The sequence below is a fragment of the Ammospiza nelsoni genome, chromosome 18 (assembly GCF_027579445.1).
Source record: "Ammospiza nelsoni isolate bAmmNel1 chromosome 18, bAmmNel1.pri, whole genome shotgun sequence".
Lineage (NCBI taxonomy): Eukaryota > Metazoa > Chordata > Aves > Passeriformes > Passerellidae > Ammospiza > Ammospiza nelsoni.
In genome coordinates, this window is record NC_080650.1 from 4,356,029 (window position 1) to 4,382,071 (window position 26,043).

Below are 26,043 nucleotides of genomic sequence, written 5' to 3' on the forward strand. Positions count from 1 at the left end.
TCTTGGTAGGTAGAGGAGGTTGGGATCTCTTGGCTCCATTCCCTGGAAGTGTTGATTGTGTTCCCTGGCCAGCTTGGATGGGGCTTGGAGCATCCTGGATTAGTGGAAGCTGTCCCTGCACTGCAGGGATGAACTTCAAGTTCTTTCCCACCCAAACCATTCCAAGATTCCAAGATATCCCTTGTTTTGTGTTACAAGGCCTTGTCTGTCTGTCTGTCTGTGCTGGTGTTTGTGTTTGTTACACACCAGGTGAGTGCCCTCGTTGCTCTTTCCACTTCCAATCCTTTAGACTTCGTTTATTTTTAGTGTTCCAACCTCAGTGATTTTTTTTTTTTTTTTTTTTTACCTTTAATGAGTAATTTTCCACTAAACTGTGTCCCTTGGAAGGTGTTTTGTTTGTGCCTCGAGCGTGCAGGTGGTCTGTGCAGTGTTGGCACTGAAATGCCCACTCAGAGCCGTGTCCTGCTGTCCTGCATGGTCCCCAGGCCCTGGACAGACAGATGGTCACTGCCCTGCAGGCACAGTGTCAATGCACTGAAATTTCAACCAAATATTTGAATATACTCCTTATATTCCAATATTTCCTGATTGAATCAGAAGCTGGTAAAGACATAACTCTGCAAATTGATTTTCAGATGTATTTTGTGGAGGTATAGGGGTAAAATCCTGATACCACCAGTGCTGCCATGAGTGTACATTTAATATCTGCGTGAGGTATTAACTCACACAGAGCAAGCTCATCCTGCCTGGGTGAGGGTCAGGAGCCATCTGGACAAGGGAGGCTCAACCAAATTTCAGGGAATCCCTGAGGGTCCCTGTGGTGTTTGCAGGGGTCCCAGGATGAGGGAAGAGATGAGGATCTGACTCCATGTTTCAGAAGGCTGGTTTATTATTTTATGATATATCTTATATTAAAATGATATATTAAAATTATATTAAAAGAATAGAAGAAAGGATTTCTTCAGAAGGCTAGCTAAGAATAGAATAGGAAAGGAATAATAATAAAATCTTGTGACTCTGACAGTCTGAGACAGCCAGGCTGTGATTGGCCATTAATTAGAAATAACCACATGAGACCAATCAAAGATGCACCTGAGCAGGATGCCAGGATATCTCTGTTGGGAATTCCAGGTGGAGGGAAAGGGGCAGCACGTGGTGGACACTTGGATGGAGGTTTGTGTGCTGTTCCCCATCCCTGCTCCATCCTGCAGCCCAGGCCAGGGGATGTGTGGGGAGACAGAGGCTCCTCTCCTCTTGCTGGGGATTCCTCTGTCCCTGTTTTTGTTGCTGAAATGTAAAATTAAATGGTGCTGGAGCAAGGAACCTTCAATGAGGATGCAGCTGCTCCTTCCCTGGTGGCCAGGTGGGGCACTGGGACAAGGGGAAACTGAAGATGGGAGATGAGGAATGAAGGAGAACCAGGAGAAAACTGCAGAGGGAGATGAGGAATGGAGGAGCACAAGGAGAAGACTGAAGGTGGGAGATGAGGAGTGAAGGAGAACCAGGAGAAAAATGAAGATGGGAGATAAGGAACGAAGGAGCACCAGGAGAAAACTGGAGATGGGAGATAGAGAATGAAGGAGCACAAAGAGAAAACTGAAGATAGGAGGTGAGGAACAAAGGAGCATCAGGGGAAAACTGGAGATGGGAGATGAAGAATGAAGGAACAGGAGAAAACCGAAAATAGGAGGTGAGGGATGAAGGAGCACCAGAAGGAGCCCTGACCAGGAACAGTTTTAGGACACAATAGAGCACTGAGGTGGAGGATGGAGCTTTATCCTGGTCCCTGGGGTGTTCCTGCAGGTGGAATCGCTGCTCTGAGCACAGGGAGGTGCAGGAGCTGGACCATGAGGAATTCTCCAGTGCTCTGAGGCACCTCCCCAGTTGCACATCTCAGTGACATTCCCTGCTGTGGCTTCCTGACTCAGTACCAGCTCATCTGGCATCCAGGGAAGCCTCAGGGCTCAGTTAGTCACTGAGCAGGGCTGGGATCTCACCTGGTGGCTCTGACAGAGCAGCTCTTGGCTCTGCTCTTAATCCATGCTCAGGATTTCCTTTATGGAGCTGTCAGCCGTGCATAACTGCCCTTGATTATACCTTGCAGAGGAGTTTAATTCCCCAAATGATGCCATTAAAGGGCTCTCATTGCTGCCAAGGTTTGCTTGGCCAAGCCTTGACCTGCTGTGTTTCCCTGTGCCCTCAGGGAGAGCGCCCTGCTCAGCAGAGCTCCCTTCACACCCTCAGCTCTGTGCTGGCAACACTTCCCCCTGTGTTTTCCAAAACCAAGATGTTGCAGAGGCAGTGGGAGATGAAATCCAGGCGTGCTGGCAGCTGTGTTTGAAGGGAAAAGTGGCTGGGAAGTGAATGTTTAAGGAGCAGAGATGGAGCTGGGCTTTGGCTGCCAGCAGCAGGGTGAGGGAGGGTGACAGCTGGGGATGGAGGTCACCACCCTGCTGCCAGACCTTTCCTGCTGGGTCTGACCTCCTGTCTGCTCCCTGCAGCAATTTCCTGTGGGGTCCTGTTTGTTTTTGTCCCCTGATGGTGGCCCTGGTGAGCACTAAGGGACAGTTTGCCCTGGGTCAGCTGAGTGCCAGCTGTGAGGCAGGGAGGGCACAGCTGCTGGCACTGCCCTGCAGATGGGGTTCCTGGGCACAGCTGGTGCCAGGTGATCACTGAGTTAGGCATTGATGGAGGGCTGCAGTGATTTGGGACAGCTGTGTCACAGGGAATTTGTCAAAGAGAATAAGAGAACAGAACAATGCTGTGAAAACCTTAAATATGAGATTTGGGTAGCTTTATTAGGTGATTTTTATCTAAGTGATGCTCAGTTCCCTCAGTTAATCCTCAGCTCGTCGTTTTCCTACAATGATTTTTGTGAATTTTCTCAGAAATGAAAAGCCCCCTTTTTTTATACCTTTTTGAAGAGGTGGTGATGCTCAGCAGGCAGAGCTGCATCAATCCTGTGTGAGCTCTCCTGTGCCATTGGGATAACCTGGGAGCAGAGGGGGCTCCTGTGCACCCACCCCACTGCAGGCTGAAATTCCATGTTTTCCCTGACTGCCTCTGTCCTGCAGGTGAAGCAGATCATGGAGGAGGCTGTGACGAGGAAGTTTGTGCATGAGGACAGCAGCCACATCATCTCCTTCTGTGGTGAGTCTCCTGTGCTGGCCTGCGCTGGGGTTTTGGTGCTGTGCCTCTCCTGGGAGCCCACCCCAGCTCCAGGACCATGGGCTGGGGGAATGGGGAGTGCCAGAGGATGGATTGTTCTGGCAGAGGTCACAATCCCTGAGTTCTTTGTGCTCAAAATATACAGGGGTGTGTGAAAAGAGGGAGGGATGCTGGCAGTGAGGAAGGACTAGAAACAGTATTTTATTTTTAAATTCCCTTGAGAATTGATCTAGCTGAAAGTCTGTCAAGTCCAAGTCTTTTCTTTGCTGTTATGGAGCAGGAGTTTATGGAAAGGTGTGACAGTGATCACAGGGATCTCAGGATGAGGATTTGACTCCATGTTTCAGAAGGCTTGATTTATTATTTTATGATATATATTACATTAAAACTATACTAAAAGAATAGAAGAAAGGATTTCCTCAGCAGGTTAGCTAAGAATAGAATAAGAAGGAATGATAACAAAGGTTTGTAGCTTGGTCTCTCTGTCTGAGCCAGCTGGGCTGTGATTGGCCATTAATTAGAAACAACTAACATGAATAATCAAAGATCCACCTGTTGCATTCCACAGCAGCAGATAATCAATGTTTACATTCTGTTCCTGAGGCCTCTCAGCTTGTCAGGAGGAAAAATCCTAAGGAAAGGATTTTTCATAAAAGATGTCTGCGACAGAAAGGAGCCTGGGCTTCCTCCTTTCCTGCTTGGCCCTCACACCAAAGGCACCCAGGATCCTGTTCCCAGCCCCTGTGTGGCTTTGAAAGATCAGAGCAGACCTCCAGGTGTGACTCATTCCCTGCTTTTGTGTGCAGCACGAGGCTCCTCAAGCTGCCATTATTTATAGACAGGGAGCTGAGGCGTCCATGCACCAAGGGCTCCTTGCTCCCTTCTGCCCTCCTAAGATGCTGCTGCATTTCCCTGCTTCCTGCTGTCCCCCTCCTGCTGCAATGGAGCATCTCCATCCTCCACCTTCCCCAGTGCTGTGGCTCTCCAGGAGCTGGGTGAGCTCATAAATAACCTGTCTCCCTGCCAAGCAGAGCATGCTGCACGCCTGGAGCTGCCCTTTTCCCTGGAGAGAGCTGCCTTCCCTTCTCTTCCCAGCAGTGCAGCACAAAGCCCAGGGATGGAGCCAGGGAAGGGCAGCAGCCCCCGTGGTGCTGGCAGGGGGGGTTTGGAGCACACAAACAGGAGCTGGCATCTGTCACACCCAGGCTGCCCTGGGAGGCTGATGGGGAGCCCAGGGTTTGGTGCCCACGTCAGCCAGGGCTGCTCAGCCCCAGGGGTTTGGATCATGTCACAGCTCTGGGCAGCTCAGGAATATTTTCAGTGAGAGCTGCCCCTTAGCTGGGTGTAGCTGATGCACCACAGATTATATCCTGGCTCTGCTGTAAGTTATATCCTGAGGGGTGAAGAGAATCTCTTCGCAGTGGTGGCAAAACTGAGCTCCAAAGCTCATCCTATTTAAAAGTCCTGCCATCACCCCTGGATTTAGTGGAGCATGGGGAGGGTTTTTCCTGTGGAAGCTGCACATTTCCCTGCAGTTTGCCAGCAGGAGAGGTGCTTTGCAAGGGTTCAGATCTGGCGCTGGGAACAGATGCTGCTGACAGCTCTGTCTTGGTGCTCTGTGCCAGGGGCCTGGCAGGAGCTGGGATTTCTCCCTGGCAGGAGCTGGGATGTGCTGCCTGTGACCTGAGCACAGTGAGAGAGCACCAGTGCTCCCATTTGTCTGCTGGGAATTTGGAATGGAACTGGTGGCACTGGGAGCTCCCTTTTTGGGAGTGTAGCAGGAGCAGCCCTGGCTGCTCATCCCCCATGGATACCTGAGCTTTCAGCACCAACCTGAGCTGTGCACTCAAATGGGCATCTCTAGGTGCAGTCCCAGGCAGGTGGGGCTGTTTGTCACTGGTATTTCAGCCATGGAGCATAGGACAAATGAGGGAGGTGTTGGATTTTCTGGCAAAGCCATGGAGCATTTTGAGATTTATTTTATTTGTGGCTGCACATAATCCTGGGGCAGCTGAAGCCCTCTGGGCTTTGGGAGGGCTTGTGCAGGGCCTGGTTTCAAAGCCAGATGTCCATGCAGTGGTTGCTGGGGGTCAGCAGGGCTGGGCTGGCCCAAATCTGTTGTTCTGCCAGCACAGGCTGTGCCTCATCCCCCCTCGGATGCTGCTGCTGCTGGGCACTGAGCTCAGGCATGGATCAGGGCAGGAAAATGAGCCTCTCCCAGCCTGGGAGCTGCTGAGATGGGCTGCAGGAATGCCGTTTTCCATGTCTCCATGGAGTTGTTGAGCTGCAGGGAATTGTGCCTCTCCAGGCAGGAGGGGAAGCAGCATCCATCCAGGCTCAGCTCAGCAGCGCTGGCTTCCCGGGGAGGAGGGAGCAGAACTTGTCCTTGTCACACCCGGATCAAGGGCCTGAGGATGTGGGTCTGTGGGATTTTCCAGGGCTTTGATCAGCCTGTTTAATCAGCCTGTGTTTGGCACCAGACATCCATCCTGAGCCATCCCAGGGGGCTTTGGGAATGAGCTGCTGGCTGAGCCTGTGCTGTGTGTGCCTTTCTGTGGAGTCATGGCTCATTCCTGGGATCCTGGCAGGGCAGGGAAGGAGTCTGGGGCTGTCTGGGCACTCACTGGGGTTTGGTGAGAGCCTCTGGGCACAGTTCAGGACCTGGAGTCAGGCACAGCCTTCCACAGGGGCTTAATGAGTCCCCATGTCTCCCAAAGCCAGAGCTGCTGGTGCTGCCTGTGGTTTATCCCCTGGGTCTTTGTTCCTTTCAGCTTTTCAGAAAAATGTTTGTATGAACATTGAGGTTTTTTGGGGAAAGTTGCCCCATTTCTTGTGCTGCTTTAGAAACCTTCAGGGTGCCTGTCCTTGCTCCTGAGCTTTCTCCTCCTGACTTGCACCATCCCAGCAGAGGGAGTGAAACCTCCTGTTCCAGCTGGGCCCATCCCTCAGACTGGGCTGAAGGGAAAACATCAGGGAGATGCTGGTTTCTCCACAATCCACAAGAAACCACAAAAAAAAAAAAAAAAAAAAAAAAAAAAAAAAAAAAAAAAAAAAAAAACCACAAAAAGAAGAGTGTCAGCCTGTTTGCCCTCCTGCCTGGAGGAGCTGTAGTGCTTGTTGTTAATTCCCATGTGGGGTAGGATTACAATTTCCTGAAGCCAAGGTGAGGATGTCTCTGCCTTCAGATTTACTGTCTGAGGAGTTTTAGGAGCTTCCACCCATGGAAGTGTTCAAGGACAGGTTGGATAGGGCTTAGAGCAACCTGGTCTAGTAGGAGCGCTCCTGATGAACAGTCCCTTTCTGGATTCCTTGTAATCCCCTCAGATCCTGGGTGAGCTGTGAGGTCTCCACACAACCTTCTCTTCCCCAGGCTGAGCAGCCCCACCTCTCTCAGCCTGACTCCATAGGGAAGGTGCTCCAGTGATCCCCAGATTGGCCCAGTTGGGTAGAGCATGGTGGTACCAAAGCCAAGATTCTGTGGTGCTATAACTGTGTGTTCCATTGATGAGCCAACCCCTCAAAGAGCTGGACTGAGTGACCCCTGTGGCTCCTTCCAAGTGGGAATATCCTGATCCTGAGGCCCCGTGCTCTCTCAGCCTGACTCCATAGGGAAGGTGCTCCACTGATCTCCAGGTTGGCTCGGTTGGGTGGAGCACAGCGCTACTAAAGCCAAGATTGCATTGTGCTATAACTCTGTGTTCCATTGATGGGCCAATCCCTCAAAGAGCTGGACTGGCTCTTTCCAGCTGGGAATAATCTGATCCTGAGGCCTGTGCTCTCTCAGCCTGACTCCATAGGGAAGGTGCTCCAGTGACCCCGAGGTTGGCTGGGTTGGGTAGAGCACAGCGCTACTAAAGCCAAGATTGCTGTAACTCTGTGTGCTCCATTGATGGGCCAGTCCCTCAAAGAGCTGCATTGGGTGACCCCTGTGGCTCTTTCCAGCTGGGAATATCCTGATCCTGAGGCCTGTGCTCTCTCAGCCTGACTCCATAGGGAAGGTGCTCCAGTGACCCTGAGGTTGGCTCAGTTGGGTAGAGCATGGTGCTGCCAAAGCCAAGATTGCGTGGTGCTATAACCGTGTGTGTTCCATTGATGGGCCAATCCCTCAAAGAGCTGGACTGGGTGAGCCCTGTGGCTCCTTCCAGCTGGGAATACCCTGATCCTGAGGCCTGTGCTCTCTGCAGCCGCTGTGGAATGCTGTGTGCTGTTCGGGCTGAAGCGGAGGGCGGCCGGCTTCCTGCGCAGCAACAAGATCGCAGCGCTCTTCATGAAGGTGGGCAAGAGCTTCCCCCTGGCAGAGGAGCTCTGCAGGAAGGTGCAGGACCTGGAGCAGCTCATTGAGAACGCGTAAGGCACCAGCGTGGCTGCCAGTCCTCCCTGCTCACTCGGGTTTTGGGGTGGGAGGTGTGGTTTGGGTCCAGCTTGAGCCTTGACAGGAGGAATTTCTCCTTCAGTCTTCTCCCCTGGGTTTTTTATATCTTGACCAAACTGGTTGGTGTTTTAGGAGACTGGGTTGTGGTTTAAGCAGGGATGGACAAGTTTTAAGTCTCTCTGCCTCTGCTCTGGTGCTTCAGGGAGAGCTGGGCATAATGCTCCTGAGCTGTCAGAGTTGATGGACCAGTTCACCAAGCTGTCAGAGTTTATGGACCAGTTCACCAAGCTGGAACCACGTTTGGCCTTTCTCAGTGTGCAGGGACTCAAAGCTGCAGTAATTCAGCTGCTGTTTGGGAGAGGATTACTCATCCTTGGACAATTAGCAGGGAGATGGATGGAGCAGTTACCTGCGGGCAGGAATTTTAAGCTGTCCTAAGATGAGCTGCTCTGCCTGTGAGCTCAGCCGTGGAAATGTGTGTGGGCTGTGCTGAGGGAGAGCAGAGTTCTGGGCTTGTCTTTACAGTGGGGAACTGAAGTGGTGATGTGGTTTCAAATGCAGGTGTGGCCCCTCTGGAGCAGGGGATGGGATTGGGACAGGAAGCACCTCCAGATCTCTGTCCCAGGCAATTCCCCAGCCAACACAGCCAACACCCCCAAACCCCTGATGGCAGGAGTGCTCCCTCAGAGTTCAGGGGTGAGCCTGTGGTGTCGTTGTCTGTTGTCTTGTGCCTAAAGGAGGAACCAGGCCCAGGGGGTCCCGGAGAACGTGCGCAAGGTGCCCAAGCTGCCCAACCTGTCTCCTCAGGCCATCCGGCACCTCTGGATCCGCACAGCCCTCTTCGAAAAGGTCCTGGATAAAATTGTGCACTACCTGGTGGAGAACAGCAGGTGAGCACTGGCACTGCCCACCCCTGTCCTGCCCATGGCACTGGGGGTGTTGCTGGCTGAGGAACACCTGTATCCACATGGGACAGGGAAATCCCTGCGTGGCACAGGCCAGGTGTGTCACTCAGTGGGACTCTGATGGATGCCCTGCTGCTGATAACCCCTGTGCACTCCCTAAAATACAGATAGGATTGTCTGTATGAATGAATGAATTATTGTCAGGGCTGCATTGTCCTTGTCTTCTGGGATCTGCATGCTCAGGGACAGGTTAGTTAGGAGATGCTGATGCTTGCAATGTGCTGCAGGAGGGTTGCTGCTCCCCAGGAATTTCTCAGCCTGTTTAGGGCTTCTTGCCCTCTCCCCATCAAGGGGTGATACAGAAAGAGAAGGACATGGTGAGGATTTAAACCACTGTCTATAACTTCGCAGTGCTCCAGCATTCTGCTGTCCTTTATTTCTTCTAGTAAGTACTATGAGAAGGAAGCTCTCCTGATGGATCCTGTGGATGGGCCAATTCTGGCATCCTTGTTGGGTAACACTTGCTTTACTTGCTTTTCCTCCTTGCTTTCCAAGCCCATGCTCCCAAATCTGCAATCTGCAGATGCGGGAGGTGACCACAGCTGTGGGATCAAGGATGGTTCCCTTATGTTTGGGGTGTTCCTCTCCACAGTGGGGCCCTGTGCACTGGAATACACCAAGATGAAGACGGCTGACCACTTCTGGACAGACCCCTCTGCAGATGAGCTGGTCCAGAGGCACAGGATCCACAGCTCCCACTGCCGCCAGGACTCGCCCACCAAGCGCCCGGCGCTCTGTGTGAGTGGGGGAAAAACCTCTCTGCTCCTCACACATCCACAAATCTGGGCTCCCTTTGCTTGGAAAGGCCTGTGGAGCCAAAGTCTTTGAGGCAGAGGTGCTGGGGATGTGGCCCGTGGAGAGCAGAGGTGTGCCAGCCTCTCCTGGCACTGCCTGCCAGAGTCTGTGTCCCTGGGATCATCATGTATGAACAGAAAGCTGAATCTGCTCTGTGCATTGCAAGCAAAATTCACTCCTGGGGCTTCTCTGAGCTTGGACCGAGTCAGGAATCCCCTTAGAGGACCTTGGAGGAAAGATTTCTAGTAGTGACTCTCATAAGTGAGGAGGGAGTGAGGTTCAAAAGAAGCTTTTGGGAAGCCAGAGGGTGTGTGTGCTCACCTCACATTTGTGAGTGTGTCCCTTGCAGATTCAGAAAAGGCATTCCAGTGGCAGCATGGATGACAGGCCATCCCTGTCTGCCAGGGACTACGTGGAGTCCCTGCACCAGAACTCCCGAGCCACGCTCCTGTACGGCAAGAACAACGTCCTGGTGCAGCCGGTGAGTCCTGCTGGGCTTGGGAACACTGCTCTGCCCATCAGCACCTTGTTCTGTCTCAAACTGCTCTTGGATGCAGAAAAGCACATTTTCCATCTGGGAAAGCAGTGAGTGGGCTGTGTTTGTGGAGGTTTTGGTGGTGGAAGAGCTCTGCTCCAGCCTGGGGGGAAACACAGGCTCCTCTCCTTGCCACCAAACTCTTTCTTCTGTCCCCTCCTGCTTCTTGTAGTCAAATAAATGAAGTGCAAACTGCTTTTAGGTGGAGCTATTAGGTTTTCCTTGCTGGGAAATTGCTCTCAGCCCTTTTCCAAGGCCTTGAGGTGTCCTGGAGCCTGTGCTAGGAGGTTTTCCAGGGACACAGTGGGTTCCTCCCTGTTAGTGACGGGGTGGGCAGGGCTGTGTGAGGGGCCACAGCTGGGCTCCAGGGCTTTGTGCTGCTTCCAGCTCGGTGTGCCACTGTGTTTCTCCTCCCAGAGAGATGACATGGAGGCAATCCCAGGGTACCTGTCCCTTCACCAGACTGCTGACATCATGGCACTGAAGTGGACCCCCAACCAGCTGATGAATGGCTCCGTGGGGGACCTGGACTATGAGAAGAGGTGACTGGGGTGGGGGGAAGTGTTCCCCTGGGTCAGAGTTTGCATCTGGGATGCAGAACCCATCACTGCTTTCCCAGAGAAACACTTGAGCCTGTAATGGAAGGAGGCAGGGAGAGGGTGGCAGGAGGTGGAGTGAGGAGTGTCTGTGCTGGGAAGTGCTCAGACAGGGAGTGGGGCTTGTTCCAAAACACACACAGTGGTTTTGTTTGTTGCCCTGGGGGATTCTTTTGAGGGGAATGCTTTCCCTCCCTCCCATCACACTGGGCTGCCAGGTTTCTCCTGGCTCCAGGAAAATGGGAGTGTTTAGGACACTGATGTAGTGTCCTAAACTAGAGTGGAGATCTTCTTCAGCAGAACTTCGTCTCAGTTTCATTCATTTTCAGTTGTAGTTTTTTGTTTACTTGTGTACTTCTCATCTCCCCTTTCTTCTTGGCCCCTGGGCCGTCCAGTTAAGCCTGGTACCCTCCCCTAAAATCTGTTTCCATCTCTACACTCCTTTTCTGAGTTCTTGCCTTGGGCATCAGCCTAAGCTCTAAAAATTCCCAGTGTCAAGACGTGACCAAGGAGGAGAGGAGGCAGATGGCACAGTGAGTATGACTGCACAGGGAGTCACTCCTGCACACCTTCCTGTCCTTCACGAGCTGTTTTTAATGCTATTTAAGCACTATTTTTACAAAGTGGCAGATGCTGCTGTTGCTCAGAATCTGGAAATTTGCTTTGTTGCAAAGAAGTGGGATGTGATTGAGTGCTGACACCCTTGGACAGCAGTGCTGGGCTCTCCACAGGAATGAAGCCCTGCCTCTCTGCTCTCTCTGGTGGCCACCAGCTCTCCAGCATGTTCTAGATCTGCTCAGACACCTCGAGGTGCCTGTGCTGAGGCAGTTCTTGAACAGACCAAACTTGTTGTGAGCTCTGAAAAGCCCCACAAATTGTGAGGGTTTATTTCCCCTCCGTGGGGCAGAGCAGCAGCCCAGGCTTGGACCTCACTGCACATTTCCCTGGGGCTCCAGGGCTGCTCCTGAGGGGTTCTTGGGATACCCAGAGGAGAGTGCTCAGCTCTGCAGGGCTCCAGCCCCTCCCTGCAGTTGCCAGGATCCATGGGCACATTTCCTGTGTCAGAGAAACCACCCAGGGCAGGCAGGACAGGACTGAGCTGAGGTGGCAGGGACGGTTCCTGGCTCTGGAGGCACGTTGTCACTCATCAGGCTGGCATCACTGCTCTGGGATCCCATCCTTTCTGTGGCTTTGGCTGCTGCCAGGGGGTGAGGAGCAGGGTTTGAAGCTGCTGTGAGCAGCAGCAGAGCCTCTCACACCCTGGAGGCTCAGAGCTTCCCTGTCCCTCTGTTGCAGCGTGTACTGGGACTATGCCATGACCATTCGCCTGGAGGAGATCGTGTACCTGCACTGCCACCAGCAGGGTAAGGCCACACCTGGGGCTGCTGGGGGCTCTGGCACCTGGCACTTGATCCCTTACCCCTGGGACACAGTTCTGCTGAGGCTCCAGGGCAGTTCCCAGAGTTCTGGGTGGTCACTGTGATTTAAGTGCTTCTAGAAGATTCTTTCGCCAGCTCCTGGCTGTGGTGTGTCACAGATGTGTTTTATGAAAAATCCTTTCCTTAGGATTTTTTCTCCTGAGAAGCCTCAGAAACAAAATATAAACAATAATTATCTGCTGCTGTAAAATGCAGCAAGTAGATCTGTGATTGGTCTCATGTGGTTGTTTCTAATTAATGGCCAATCACAGTCCAACTTTCCAAACTGTCTCAGTCAGTCACAAGCCTCTGTTATCATTCCTTTTCTATTCTTAGCTAACCTTCTAATAAAATCCTCTTTTCTATTCTTTTAGTATAGTTTTAATATAATATATATCATTAAATGATAAATCAAACCTTCTGAAACATGGAGTCAACATTCTCATCTCTTCCCTCATTCTAAAACCTCTGTGAACACCGTCACAGTGGTGCTTGGCTGGGAATGCTCCAAGGGAGTGATCCCAGCAAGCCTTTTCCAGGGTCTGTTTCATCATGGAGTTAGAGAAGAATCCACACAAGGAAGAAATCATTCCCTGAGCTTTCCAGTGTTCACAGGGGTCCGAGGATGAGGGAAGAGACGAGGATCTGACTCCATGTTTCAGAAGGCTTGATTTATTATTTTATGATATATATTATATTAAAACTATACTAAAAGAATAGAAGAAAGCTAGCCTTCTGATGAAATCCTAAGAACAGAAAAAGAATGATGACAATGGCTTGTGACTGACCGAGACAGTCAGGACAGCTGGGCTGTGATTGGCCATTAATTAGAAACAACCACATGAGACCAATCACAGATGCACCTGTTGCATTCCACAGCAGCAGATAACCATTGTTCACATTTTGTTCCTGAGGCCTCTCAGCTTCTGAGGAGGAAAAATCCTAAGGAAAGGATTTTTCAGACAATACCACGGCTGCACCGTTTCCCTCACTGATGGCTGTGTGTGCTCTCGCTGTTGCCAGCAGTAGACAGCGGTGGCACGGTGGTCCTGGTGAGCCAGGATGGCATCCAGAGGCCACCTCTGCGTTTCCCCCGTGGAGGACACCTGCTGCAGTTCCTGTCCTGCCTGGAGAATGGCCTCCTGCCCCACGGGCAGCTGGACCCACCCCTCTGGTCACAGCGGGGAAAGGTGGGTGCCTCTCCCTGCTGGGGTTCCCTCTGCCTGGCATTAGTGGCTGCTGTGGTTTAAATGATCCCCTCCCCAAAATTAATACATTCAATTAATATTAAAATGTGGTGGTTGGGTTTAGCTCATGCCAAGCTAAACAGACCTTTCTGGAAAGCTGTGGGAGGGTTGTCCATGAGGGTTTGGCTCTCTGGGCTGTACTTACACTTACGGATTCACCTGCCACTGGAAACTTGATCCAGGGGCTGCTCCAGCCCAGGGAATGTGCAGATATAGCAAAGCAGGTGGGGCAGGAGCTTGGGAAGGGAGTGGCTGGTGAAGGGCAGGTTCTGCTCTCCAGGGAAAGGTGTTCCCCAAACTGAAGAAGAGAAGCCCCCAGGGCTCCTCCGAGTCCGCGTCCGACAAGGAGGATGATGAAGCCACGGATTATGTCTTCAGGATCATCTACCCTGGGACTCAGACAGAATTTGGTGAGTGCAGGGCAGCCTTTGGAGGGGCTGGACGAGCTGGGACATGGCACTGGTGGGCACAAGGCAAACTGGGAGGGAGTTCCGGGGAGGGGCTCTGCTTGTGCCACTGCTGCCTGATTTAATTGTCATCATTTAAATCAGGCACCCTGGGAGGATGGGAGACCCTGGCACAGAGAGCAGCCAGGTGTGGCTGCCCCATCCCTGGAAGGGTCCAAGTCCAGGCTGGAGGGGGCTTGAAGCAACCTGGGATCATGGAAGGTGTCCCTACCCATGGCAAGGGGTAGAACTAAATAATCTCTACATTCCCTTCCAACCCAGTCATTCCATGAGTCTATGTTTTGTTTTTGTTTGGTTTTTTGGAGTTTATTTTTTGTTTGTTTTGTTTTGTTTTTTGTTTTTTGGGGTTTTTTTGTTGTTGTAACTTCCACTTGCTACTGAGTGCTTTGTTTCTTACCTGCACAACAGCATTAATGGTCAGCAAAACCCCCTCTTAATAACACCCACATAATATCAGTAAAAACGTTCTCTTTGGTCACTTGGGGGCCACCTTCTGCCATCACAAGCCCCCAGGGCTGATTCTTCTCTTGCTGCCCCCAGGCTGCAGTAAATCCAGTGATGTTCCCTCAGTGTGGCTCCTGCAGCACAGAGGGGAGGTCCCAGCACCCTGCTCTGCCTTCAGTCCCTAACTCGAGGGAGGGGATGCTGCTGCATTCTCCAGAGCAGAAATGTCTGGTGGTGAATGATCTGAACCTGGCTGAAATGTCTGTACATTTGTCCTCACTCTTCTGTGAAGTGCCAAAAACTGTTTTCTGACCATCATCATAGGTGACTTTAGAAGTGGGAGAGAACGAGTTTTATATGGAAGACTTGTGGAGTGTGCTTTTGAAAAGCTATGAAATGGGATGGAAACCTTTTTCCTACATTTTGGAGGCTATGAGGGAGAAATTACATCCGCTGTGACTCCTCCATAACGTCAGTTGAGATTATACTTGGTTGTCCCTGCCTTCAGCTGACTAACACAATTCAGTGAGTCAGATAAAAACCTGATTGGGGCTAAAACAGCAGATAGAGATGTGCCTTTCTGTGGCTGCCTTTTGATGCACCCCTTAAAATTCCATGCTGGGGGCCACAATTTCTGGGAAATGAATTTGCTGCCACCTCCTCAGCTGGCATCATCACAGCCGGTGCTGTTCCTGTGCACCTCCTCAGCCAGGGGTGGAACTGCATCATCCTCTCTTCTCCGCAGATTCTCCCTTTCTCCCCTTTCACTGGTGCCTTTGTCCTCTCTCTGTGTCTCTAGTTGCCATTAATGGTGCTTTTCACCCACTCCTTGCACCTGTGACTGCTGGGAGAGGGAAGATCATGAAGATTCCAGCTGGAAGCAAGATGGTGGTGATGCCCAAATGGTGTCTGAGTGTCCCTGGCAGATCCCGAGCTCTCCGTGCTGCTCTGGGCACCTCCTGGCATCAGTGTAATGAGCTCTTGGTTGGGTCTGGTGCTCAGCTCACCTGTGTTGTCACTTGGGAGCTCCTGCAGAGCTGTCCCTGTCACTGACCCATCAGCTCAGTGGGAGGGGAATTATTCTGTGGGAATAATTCAGTATTTTTCCTGCCAATGTAATTTATTCCTTATCACAAGCAGGGAGAGCCAGTGAGACCAAAGGAGAGCGAGGACCCAGAAAATGAAATTTCTACCACAATTTAATTTCCAAGGAGGAGTAAAATGGATTATTCCTCATGGCCTGGGCTGTGTGTGGGTGGTACCTGGGCAGGACTCAAGGCCTTTGCAGCAGCACTTTGAGTTTAAGCAGGGATTAACAAGTGACAACATGCAGAGCTCCTGCTGTGCCTCTCAACCTCTTCATCCAAGTCTTCATCTCCTCTCTTGTGATTTGGATGCTCCCTTCTTTCCCTGAACTTTTGATGGGATGGGCCTTTTCCCTTCCAGTAATCCACTCTTCCTGGGACAGCAGCTGATTTCAATCCTGTTTTTCTCTCTGGAGCCTCTGCACTGGGTGTTAGGTTTCTGCCTTGGTCAGCACGAAGCAGTTTAAGATCAGCTTTCTGAATTAGCTGGTTAATTGGCAATGGTTCTCTCTCATCAGTGCTCTTTGTTCCCTTTCTCCTGAGCTCACCAGTGCTGTGATTCCCTGTGGTGGCTCCTGCTTGGTTGCTGGAGCCTCCTTGGCAAGAGCGGGGTGCTGCGTTTGCCAATGAAAGCTCTCTCTCTAGCTCCCTGACTGCAGGGCAGTGCCAGGCTGTAGCTGACACTCCTCTCTGCCCTCCTGCAGTGCCCCAGGACCTGATGGACGCTCCGGGGGCTGTCCTGCCCCCCATGTGGCAGCCCAGCACCCGCAAATCCTCCTGCTCCTCCTGCTCCCAGAGCGGCTCCTCCGACGGGGGCCCGGCCAACGGCTGCAGCCACGAGAGGTACGAGGGCACAGGGGCACAGCAGAGCCATGGCAGGGTCACTGGGATGTGGCTGAGCCTTGTCCCTGCATCTGGGACACATCAGCTGTTCCACAGCCTAGCAGCAGGAATTGCTGCTCTGAACCCGGTCAGCGTCCCTGGTGAATCCCTGCAGGCAAAGCTGGATCAGTGGGATCAAAGCCAGGCTGAGGAGGGGATGCACAGGAGCATCTTCTGCCCTCACATCCTGGGTGTTTCTCTTGGCAGAGCTCCACTGAAGCTGCTGTGTGACAACATGAAGTACCAGATCCTGTCCCGGGCTTTCTATGGATGTGAGTAGTTGTCACACCCCCGCTGCTGCCTTGGGATGTGTGACAGGATAAGGGATGGGGTCCTGGGCTGGGAGTGGTGCTGGGGGAGCTGGCAGTGGCTGGGATGTGTGACAGGATAAGGGATGAGGTCCTGGCTGCTGCCTTGGGATGTGTGACAGGATAAGGGATGGGGTCCTGGGCTGGGAGTGGTGCTGGGGGAGCTGGCAGTGGCTGGGATGTGTGACAGGATAAGGGATGAGGTCCTGGCTGCTGCCTTGGGATGTGTGACAGGATAAGGGATGGGGTCCTGGGCTGGGAGTGGTGCTGGGGGAGCTGAGACCATCCTGCTGCACCTGCTCAGGGTGGGGAGCAAACAGCTGGGCTCTGACTCTCAGCCTTGAGCCCCATGAGCAGCAGCACTGGGGGTACAAGATGAGGAGCTGTCCTGGTAGAATCCCTGCTCCAAGGGCTGGATGTGGCTGGGTAAAGGTGTCCTTGCTTTCTCCTGCTCTTCATCCTCGTGTTTCCTGGAGTTGCACAGCTGAAGGTGTGGTGTTCCTGCTGCAGGGTTGGCCTACTGCAGACACCTGTCCACGGTGAGGACCCACCTGTCAGCACTGGTGAACCACAACATCGTGTCCCCCGATGTCCCCTGCAGCGCCAGCGCGGGGCTCACCGTGGACATCTGGCACAGATACCTGCAGGACAGCTCGGTAGGGCCATGCCCTGGGGACACAGGGCAGTGCCACTGGAGTGGGTGTAGCACGGGGAGGTGGTGGAACACGTCAAGGAGCTCCTCAAGGAGGGAAGTCAGCCAGGCTGTCCCATGCACAGAGCCTGAGGCTCCTAATCCTTGGCATGTGAGGGTGAGGAGCGAGCACTGCTCTTCTTCAGGTGCTTCTGCTCAGAGCCTGCCTGCAGCAGTGTCTGTCACACAGGTGCTGCTGTCCCAAGTGGGGTCCTGATGTGCTGCCTGCTCAGGGCACAGCAGTGGTGCTTTGGTGACTTTGTGGGCCACTCTTTGGTGTGGAGAGACAAAATGTCCACCCACAGCCTCTAGCTCTGCTTAAGCCCAGGCAGGGGTTTGAGGGATCATGGGCAGTGAGGCTGGGAACTCTCTAACCAGAGACTAGACAGAGCTAAAGAATAAAATAGGGATTTATCAGAAGGCCTCAATGGATACACTTGGGCAGCACAAGAGCCCAGCCAGGGCTACACCCAAGATGAACCAAAATGGTCACAAAATGCACAACCGCTCACGGGGTCTCTCACTTTTATCAGTTTGGCTTAATTTGCATATTGGAGTTCATTGTCCAGTTACAGCTTTAGCCTATGAGGCCCCGTCCTTGTTTTTCTCTCTTTAGCCCACGTTGTTTGTGCTCTTGGGCTTGAGATTTGGATCATTTGTCCTTGGTCCCCAGCTAGAGCAGGAATTGTTTTGTCTCCCTACTCTGTAAAAAGAGCTCACCGTCCCCTAATGTGAAGCTCAGAACTGCACACCAAAGCAGCACAGAACCTGAAAAACACAAAAGCTACAACCTGAGGCATCCCTTGTGGTGCTGATGGGTGGCACAGCCAGGCTGGGGACACTTGGCTGTGTCTATGCCCTGACCCAGGCTCTTCCCACAGAGTTACGAGGACCAGGAGCTGCTGCGGCTGATCTACTACGGCGGGATCCAGCACGAGATCAGGAAGGCTGTGTGGCCCTTCCTGCTGGGCCATTACCAGTTTGGGATGACAGAGGCAGAGAGGAAGGAGGTTGGTGAGGCTGTGCTTGCAGCTCAGTGTGCTCACTGGTCCTGCCCAGTGGAGGGGTCTGTGAGCAGAGGTCTGTTAGCTCCATGGAAGATGGTTTGGAGTAGGGGTGGGGAGGAAGAGCATGTTCCTGGCTCTAAAGGGCTGTGAAGCATGGCCCTGGGCTTCCTGGCTCTGTTTTCCAGCATGGAAGAAGGCTTAGCACACTCCTGTGAGCCCACTAAGCCTCATGTCCATCTGGGCTATAGGTAGGAGTGGGACAAACCCTTGCATCAGCTGGAATTGATAGGGCCACACTTGTCAGTGACCTGTGCAACTCCTCATGTTCAGTGCCTTGTGCACCTTGGGAGGGCAGGGAGGAGATGGGTGGGTGTTTTTCCATCCAAATTTCACCACATTTTGTGCAGGGTTAGGGTGGCTGTGTCCCACAAGTTCACACAAATGTGCACCGCCCTGCGTGGGGCACAGGGTTTGGGGCTCTCCAGGGACAACCATTGCAGAGTTTGGGCTGGTTTGGGGCTCTCCAGGCACAGCCATCACACAGGAGGGGCTGGTTTGCGTCTCTCCAGGCACAGCCATCACACAGGAGGGGCTGGTTTGGGTCTCTCCAGGCACAGTCATCACACAGGAGGGGCTGGTTTGGGGCTCTCCAGGCACAGCCATTGCACAGTTGGGGCTGGTTTGGGTCTCTCCAGGCACAGCCATCACACAGGAGGGGCTGGTTTGGGGCTCTCCAGGCACAGCCATCACGCAGGAGGGGCTGGTTTGGGGCTCTCCAGGCACAGCCATGGCCATGCCCTGTCCCCCTGTGTGCCAGGCTGACGAGCAGACCCGGGCATGCTATGAGCACACCATGGCAGAGTGGCTGGGCTGCGAGGCCATCGTCCGGCAGCGCGAGAAGGAGTCGCACGCCGCAGCCCTGGCCAAGTGCTCCTCGGGGGCCAGCCTGGACTCCCACATCCAGAGGATGATGCACAGGGACTCCACCATCAGCAACGAGGTGAGGGCTTGGGCAGTGCCCACCCAGAGTCCCTGTGGGGTGCACACACAGGTGCTGCCCATGACCTGTGCCCATCCGTGTGTCTTGTGTTCTGTGGAAATGAAATACTCAGGATTAGCTCCATGGAAGATGGTTTGGAGTAGGGGTGAGGAGGAAGAGCATGGCACTAAGGGGCTGTGAAGCAGGGCACTGGGCTTCCTAGCTTCCTTTTCCAGCATGGAAGAAGCCTCGGCACACCCTCAGTACGCTGCACCTTGGGACTGGCTTTTAGCAATACAGTGACGAATGAGATCCATAGCCCAGACCAAAGGGTGTGGAGGAAAAAGCCTGTGAAAGGAAAGGCAGTCCTGGGAACAGTCCAGGGAGTGTTTCCATGAGTTTTTTACTTGGAGGAGAAGAGCCCAGCATGGCAGAGCATTCCCTGGCCTCGGGCTGCTGGCCCAGAGGGGAGGTGAGCACTGGAGATTGGATCTGCTTCCCTCTGGGAAGTTTATGTGGGTGCTTTGGGAAAGAGATGAGCTCAGCCCCAGTCCTGCAGGCTGTGTGTGTGCCCAGAGAGGGAGAGATGCAGGGAAGACAGGTCTGAGCCAGGGGCAGGGTGGAACTGGATGATGCAGCTCTGAGGTGCTGCTCCATTGGCTGAAGCCCTGGGAATCATTCCCATCCCCTCAGCGTCTCCACCGTGGCTCTTCCTTTGGACCCATGTGTGGGAAGGGAGCTGGCAGAGTGAACACACGAAAAGTTCCCCTCTTTTCCCATCTCAACCTGAAATTTCCTGTTTTAAGTGCTCCCATGGTAATGGAGGAAAACTGTCGCCCTTCCTTTCCCCACCAGAGCCCTGCCCAGCAAACACCCACAATACAAGGGTGGGGACAAGTGCTGTTCTGAATGTGCTGTATTTTCTTAAAATCCTGTTGTTTGTGTGTGATGTCATGGCCATGCCTTGCACCTCTGCTCAGTTCAGGGGAGGACTTGCTCTCATTGTGGGCTGGTTGTTCAGAGGGGCCCCACAGAGCCAGGCTGGTGCCTACAAAGCCCAGCCCTTCCCTCTGTGCTTCAGCTGGAAGCCAGAACAGGCTGCTCATGACTTTGAGAGGAGCTGCTTCCACTGAGTCTGGCTTAAGACATCAATATTTGTCCTTGAAGAAAAGGAAAAAAAGCATGAATATGCTTGGACAGAGTGTTTTATAGCCTGACTTCATCGTTTATGTAAACGGAGCTGGGCTGAGCTGCATTGCTGCCAAATTAGGACAGAAATTTGTAGAAATTCTCACTCCAGGGAGGCAGCGTGACCTCCGTGCAGGCCAGAGGAAAGCAGCTCCTTCAGACCCAGCACACAGCACTTGAACAAGTGCACTGACCTGAGAAAGCTTTGCCTTTGTCACCTCCCCAGCAGTGTCAGGGGCTGAGGCAGCGCACTGTGCTGGGTGATGCAGCACCGTGGATGTGACAGGCAAATCATGGGGCGGATATTCACTGGGTGCATTTCTGCTTGTTCTTCACCTGCAGAAGTGCCAGCTCTGCTTGAGTTCCCTCACCCTGACCCCTTTTATTTTCTTTTGTTTCTCATTTTTCCCTGTCCCCTGCAGTCCTCGCAGAGCTGCAGCTCCGGCCGGCAGAACCACGCCTGGCTGCAGAGCGACTCCAGCTCCAGCACCCAGGTGAGCACTTTGTCCCTCCATTCCTTGTCCCCACGGCTCTGCCTTGGCTTGGGCTGACCCCTCACCACAACCACAGCGATTTCTGGCAAACAGAACCAGTGTTGGAAGAGGTAAATGAGTCCCCAACCTGCTTTGGGGGTGTCAGTTGCTAGTGTCAGATCTGGGCTTTGCTTGGGATGTTCAGTGTTCACTTGCCAGCTCTGCCCTGTGGCCTCACACCTGAAGGTTCATGGCTGTTCCCTCTGTTCATGCCCAGGTGTTTAATTTTAACACCTGTTGCAATTTCTGCCCATTATATAATGCCAAGCAAAGCAAAGTCCTTTGGAGCAGGGATTTGGAGTTGTGCAAACGACCGAGCACTGATTCAAATCCAGGCAGAAGAAGCTAAAGAGGGATTTTCCTCCCTCTCCACTGCTGGGAACACAGGCACTATGAGTACACAGCACTTGGGGGTGTAGTGCCCATGTTCCCAACATTTCCTGAATGCCTAGGATGTCTTCCCACTTTGCAGGTGTTTGAATCTGTGGATGAGGTGGAACAGACTGAAGTAGATTCTCAGCTGGAAGATGGCAAACAAAGCAAGATCCCCAATGGGACAGTCCCCAATGGCATGTGTTCCCCTGATTCTGGGCACCCCTCTTCCCAAAACTTCTCCATCACATCGGGGTTCTCAGAGCGCAGCTTCAGCAACGAGGACAGTGCCCTGGAAACCACCAAATCCTCATCCAGCTCCCAGGGAAAGGTGGCTGGCTCCGACCTGCCAGCCCCACCAGACACGGATGGTGTCCAGCAGGAGAAGCTGCAGGGCCAAGACAGCCTGGAAGGGGAATTTCCCCCTGGTGGAAGCGTGGATTTTGTCCCCATGGGTGAGGGCTCGGCGGGGCTCCTGCGTGACAGTGACACTGTGGCCCTGACTGTGGTGGAGAGCTGGGCAGACAGCGAGGCTGAGAAGCAGAGCCTGGTGGAGAGTGAGGACAACCTGTCTGAGGAGCCAGAGATGGAGAGTCTGTACCCACAGCTGGACTCTCTGACTGTGACTGATCTGACCAGCACTGAACCAGCTGCGCTCTCCTCCACGGGGGTCACCTACTCTGTAAGTACACACCTGGCATGGGGGGTTCCTTCCTGGCTGCCTCCAGGACCCCAGAGCAGTTTGGGGTGGGAAGGGCCCTCTGGAGATCATCCCCTGCCAAGGGAGGGTCACCTGGGGTAGGTGACACAGGATTGTGTCCAGGTGGGTTTGGGGTGTCTCCAGAAAGGGAAGTTCCATGCACTCCCTGGGCAGCTGTTCCAGGGCTCTTCCACCTGGAAGGGAAGAAGTTTTTTTTCATGTTGAGGTGGAACTTTTGTTTCAGTTTGTGGCCACTGCTCCTTGTCCTGTCACTTGGTACCACTGAAAAGAGTTGGGCACTCTCCTTTTGGCACATGATTTGAGATGTTTGTATGGATTTATGAGATTTCCTCTCAGTCTTCTCTAGACTGGCCAAGCCCAGCTCCTGCAGTCTCTCCTCATCAGAGAGATACTTTAGACCCCAAATAATCTCTCTGGCAGCTCCTTGTCTTTCTTGAGCTGTGGAGCCCAGAACTAAGCACCACACTCCAGATGTGCCTCACCGGGGCTGAGGGAGGGGCAGGATTTACCTGCATTTGCCCTGTGCTGATCCCACAATTGGGCGTAGAGGGGCTCCCACCCTCCACCCAAACTCTGCCCTGTCTCTCCACTGCCCTTACAGCTCTCTCCCTGCTTTTTACTGGAAAATAAATCAACTCTGCTCTTGTTTTGGGCAGCCAGAGCTGCTGGACATGTACACGGTGAACCTGCACCGCATTGAGAAGGACGTGCAGCGCTGTGACCGCAACTACTGGTACTTCACCCCTGCCAACCTGGAGAAGCTCCGCAACGTCATGTGCAGGTGGGGGCTCTGGGGGCTTCCTGGGGTTCACCTGCAGGCTGGAGCCTTAAACTGTGCTGTGGTTATGGAGTTTTGCTCCTTGCCTTCCTCCCCTCATCACCCAGCACTGGGGTCACAGCTCCAAGGATGTGGCGGTTCCCAGACCGAGGTGTCCGGCTGTCCATCCCCATCACTGCTGTGTCCTGGGGTTTTGGACAAGGCAGAGGCTCCCTGGGCTGCCCAGGAACCAGGGCAGCCCACCTGCTTCCTGCAGCATGCCTGGCAAATGTTTTAATGAGGATCAGCCCACAGAACTGTAGTGCTAATGAGAAAGTGCCTGAAGCACCGGGATGGTTTGTGCCTGCCCAAAATCCCAGGAGAAAGCCAGACCTGGGTGCACTTCTGAGTCCTTGTGACTCAGAGCTTGCCTAGTGACACTCACAGGCTCAGACCAGCTCCTGCTTCACAGGCAGCAAAGGCTAAAATATTATTACTCATCTTGCAAACATGAGGAGAAGCTGCTGTTCCATCAGTGCTGTCACTTCACCTGACAGCCAGAGCTGGAGATCTCTGCTGAGATTAGACCTTCAGCACAGCACATTTTGGAAAACCAGTGGGCAGGATGGAAAAGATCCTTCCCTTGTGCCAGCAGCAGATCTGAGTCCTCTCTGAACACATTTTGCCTTGCTACCAAAAAAGGGAAGATATCCCTGCAGGGCTGGGTGCTTCCTGGGACGCTGGGCATGGGAAGGGGAGGCAGGCAGTGTCTGCAGGGAGAACCAAGGGGATCAATGGAGGGAGAAGGATGAGAATGAGAGATGAACAAGTTCTATCAGACTCTGCCCTTTAACCAGTGACCCCACTGTGCTGTGCTTTGCCATTTCGCTTTTCCCTGTGCTGATTTGCCCTGCAATGGCTATGGCACAGGCCTGGACTGACCCTGGATGTGGCCATGGCACAGTCCTGGATCAATACCCTGCCATGCATGCCTTACCTGGGAGGCACCACAAGAATTGAATCATTTGCAGCACAGGGATGTCAGAATGAACAGGTGTGACTTACCCCAGCATCCTGGGAAGGGAGACGGGGCACAAAGGAGGTGGCAGGTTGTGGCACTCAGGTCCCAGATCACCTCTCCTGCTCTCTCACACAGCTACATCTGGCAGCACATTGAGATTGGCTACGTGCAGGGCATGTGTGACCTGCTGGCCCCTCTCCTGGTCATCCTGGATGATGGTGAGTGGGTGGCTCTGCTTTTCCTGTCCCTCTATGGGGATCTGTGGGAGGATGTACCAGGTGGGTGGTGGGCCCTTCGTGCCTGGAGGCGTGGAGCAGGATCCTGTTTGTCCCAGGAGCCCACCCTGGGGCCAGGCTGGACTTTCTGGAGGGATGTTGCTGCTGCAGCCCTGCAGTGATTCTCTCCTCCCTGCACAGAGGCTTTGGCCTTCAGCTGCTTCACTGAGCTGATGAAGAGGATGAACCAGAACTTCCCCCACGGAGGAGCCATGGACACCCACTTTGCCAACATGAGGTCGCTGATCCAGGTGGGAGCTCCTGGCATGGGGATGGCAGCTCCTCATAACCAGGGGGGAAAGCTGGTCCTGGAGGGGCTGAGGTGGGGGTTCAGTGCTGGGGAGCAGGAGGGGCAGCAGGGGCTGGAGCAGTGCGTGCCAGGGTGGGAGGGAGGAGCTGGTGCAGTAGGAGAGCAAGAGGGATGGTTGGTGCCTTGTGCATTCCTGAGTTTCCTTTTGCTTTTCTTGACAGATTCTGGACTCTGAGCTCTTTGAGCTGATGCACCAGAATGGGGATTACACTCATTTCTACTTCTGCTACCGATGGTTTCTCCTGGACTTCAAGAGAGGTGTGTGCTGAGACCACCCAAGGGTGGGACAGGGTCTGCTTCCAGCCTTCTCAGCAGGTTTAAACTTTAATTCCTTTTCACTTTTCCCTGGTTTATGTCTGGCTGATTGTTCTGTCTAGATACAGAACCTGTTGTTCCAGAGCTGCTGCTGAACTTTTCCATGAGTGTGTCCTGGGGCTGTGTCACCTGCTGCTGGGCAGAATATTTCTCCTTACAGATGACTGACTTTGCTTCCAGCTGGAGCAGGTTCCTGTGGGAAGGAAGCACCCAGTGTGTCTCCCCAGCGCTGCTGTGAGCTCTGTGAGCCAGGGTGGGGTGAGTGGAGTGGTAACTGCTGTTCTCTGCTCACAGAGCTGGTGTATGACGATGTCTTTGCTGTCTGGGAGACCATCTGGGCTGCTGCTCACGTCTCCTCTGCTCACTACGTGCTCTTCATAGCCCTGGCCCTGGTGGAGATGTACCGGGACATCATCCTGGAGAACAACATGGATTTTACAGACATCATCAAGTTTTTCAATGGTACAGCTCGTGCTGTGTTGGGCTGAGGTTGGGGCAGCTGCTCAGGTGTGGGAATGTTTGACACCCAGAGCTCTGAGGGGTCTGGTGGGGCTGGAATCCACCTGCTCTCCTCAGCCTAGATGTGTTGGAGGGAGCTGAGGTTTGGGCTGGTTCAGGATGGCTCTCCAGAGCCAGGTGTCCCTGCCAGGGGAGGTTGGGAATGTGGCAGCAGAGGGATAACAGAATGAAGAGCTGGGGGCTGGGGGCTGCTCTGCTCTGACCTGTCTGGTTTGTGTTGCAGAAATGGCCGAGCGCCACAACACCAAGCAGATCCTGAAGCTGGCTCGGGACCTGGTGTATAAAGTGCAGACTCTGATTGAGAACAAATGAAGGACCTGGAGCAGACGAGGCACCCAAAGAGCCAGGACTCCCCTCCGAGGCTCCCTCCCTTCTCCTGTCTCTCCAAGTGCCACCCCTGTGGGACTCAGGTGGTGGGACATGTGCTGCTATGTGAGCTGGGAGTCCCCTGGGCTCAGCACAGGCCCAGGCTCAGACCTTCTGCAGTGACTCAACCAAAGATCCCTCCAGGTGTGTTCCTGTGCCTGGAGCAGGACCAGGCAGTGGCTTCCTGGCCTCAGAGCAGCTGCTGTGGCCACCAGAACTGCCCAGGCATTGCCACATCCCAGGGTGGAGCTCGATGGCTGGGGGAGCAGAGCTTGGTGGCACAGAGGGAGAGCTGATTCCTTGGAAAGCTGCTTCCTTGGGCAGCCCTTCCCTGTGGGGTGGGAAGGCAGCCAGCCCTGCGAGCCTGGGCAGCACAGGGATGCTGCCAGTGCTCAGCTTCTCACCAACACAATGAGTTCTGCCAGTAATGGGGGGACTTTGATCACAGAAATTGCTCTTTTGATCTTGTCCCTCAGTGCATTGCTTCCCCTTCAGTATTTTCTTTTTTTAGGGCTCTGTTTTCTCCCTGGGATTTTACATTGTTCCTACAATATCTGAGCACACAAGAGGTTCGTGTCTGGATGGATTTTCAGAACAGCTCCAAATTCAGTGTTGGGGTTATTTTTCAAAATCCAGCCTCTGTAATGTTCTCTGAACACTGGGAAATCTGGTCCTGACCTCCTCTGGGAACTCCAGGCTGGAGGTTT

General features: G+C 53.4%; 1 protein-coding gene across 1 annotated transcript; it reads left to right on the forward strand.

The window, feature by feature from the left end:
* The first annotated feature begins 1,156 nt into the window (after positions 1-1,156).
* Positions 1,157-25,477, forward strand: SGSM1 (small G protein signaling modulator 1). Its single transcript, XM_059485008.1, has 25 exons — positions 1,157-1,173; positions 3,075-3,150; positions 7,353-7,515; positions 8,278-8,430; positions 8,892-8,959; positions 9,098-9,243; positions 9,650-9,781; positions 10,253-10,377; positions 11,728-11,795; positions 12,876-13,039; positions 13,377-13,506; positions 14,807-14,977; positions 15,797-15,935; positions 16,182-16,246; positions 16,793-16,938; positions 17,855-17,983; positions 18,798-18,980; positions 20,570-20,641; positions 21,153-21,734; positions 22,430-22,554; positions 23,687-23,769; positions 23,968-24,077; positions 24,298-24,394; positions 24,746-24,913; positions 25,194-25,477. The coding sequence occupies exons 1-25, from the start codon at positions 1,168-1,170 to the stop codon at positions 25,280-25,282; spliced, it is 3,390 nt and encodes a 1,129-aa protein (XP_059340991.1). The 5' UTR covers positions 1,157-1,167; the 3' UTR covers positions 25,283-25,477.
* Positions 25,478-26,043: the final 566 nt, after the last annotated feature.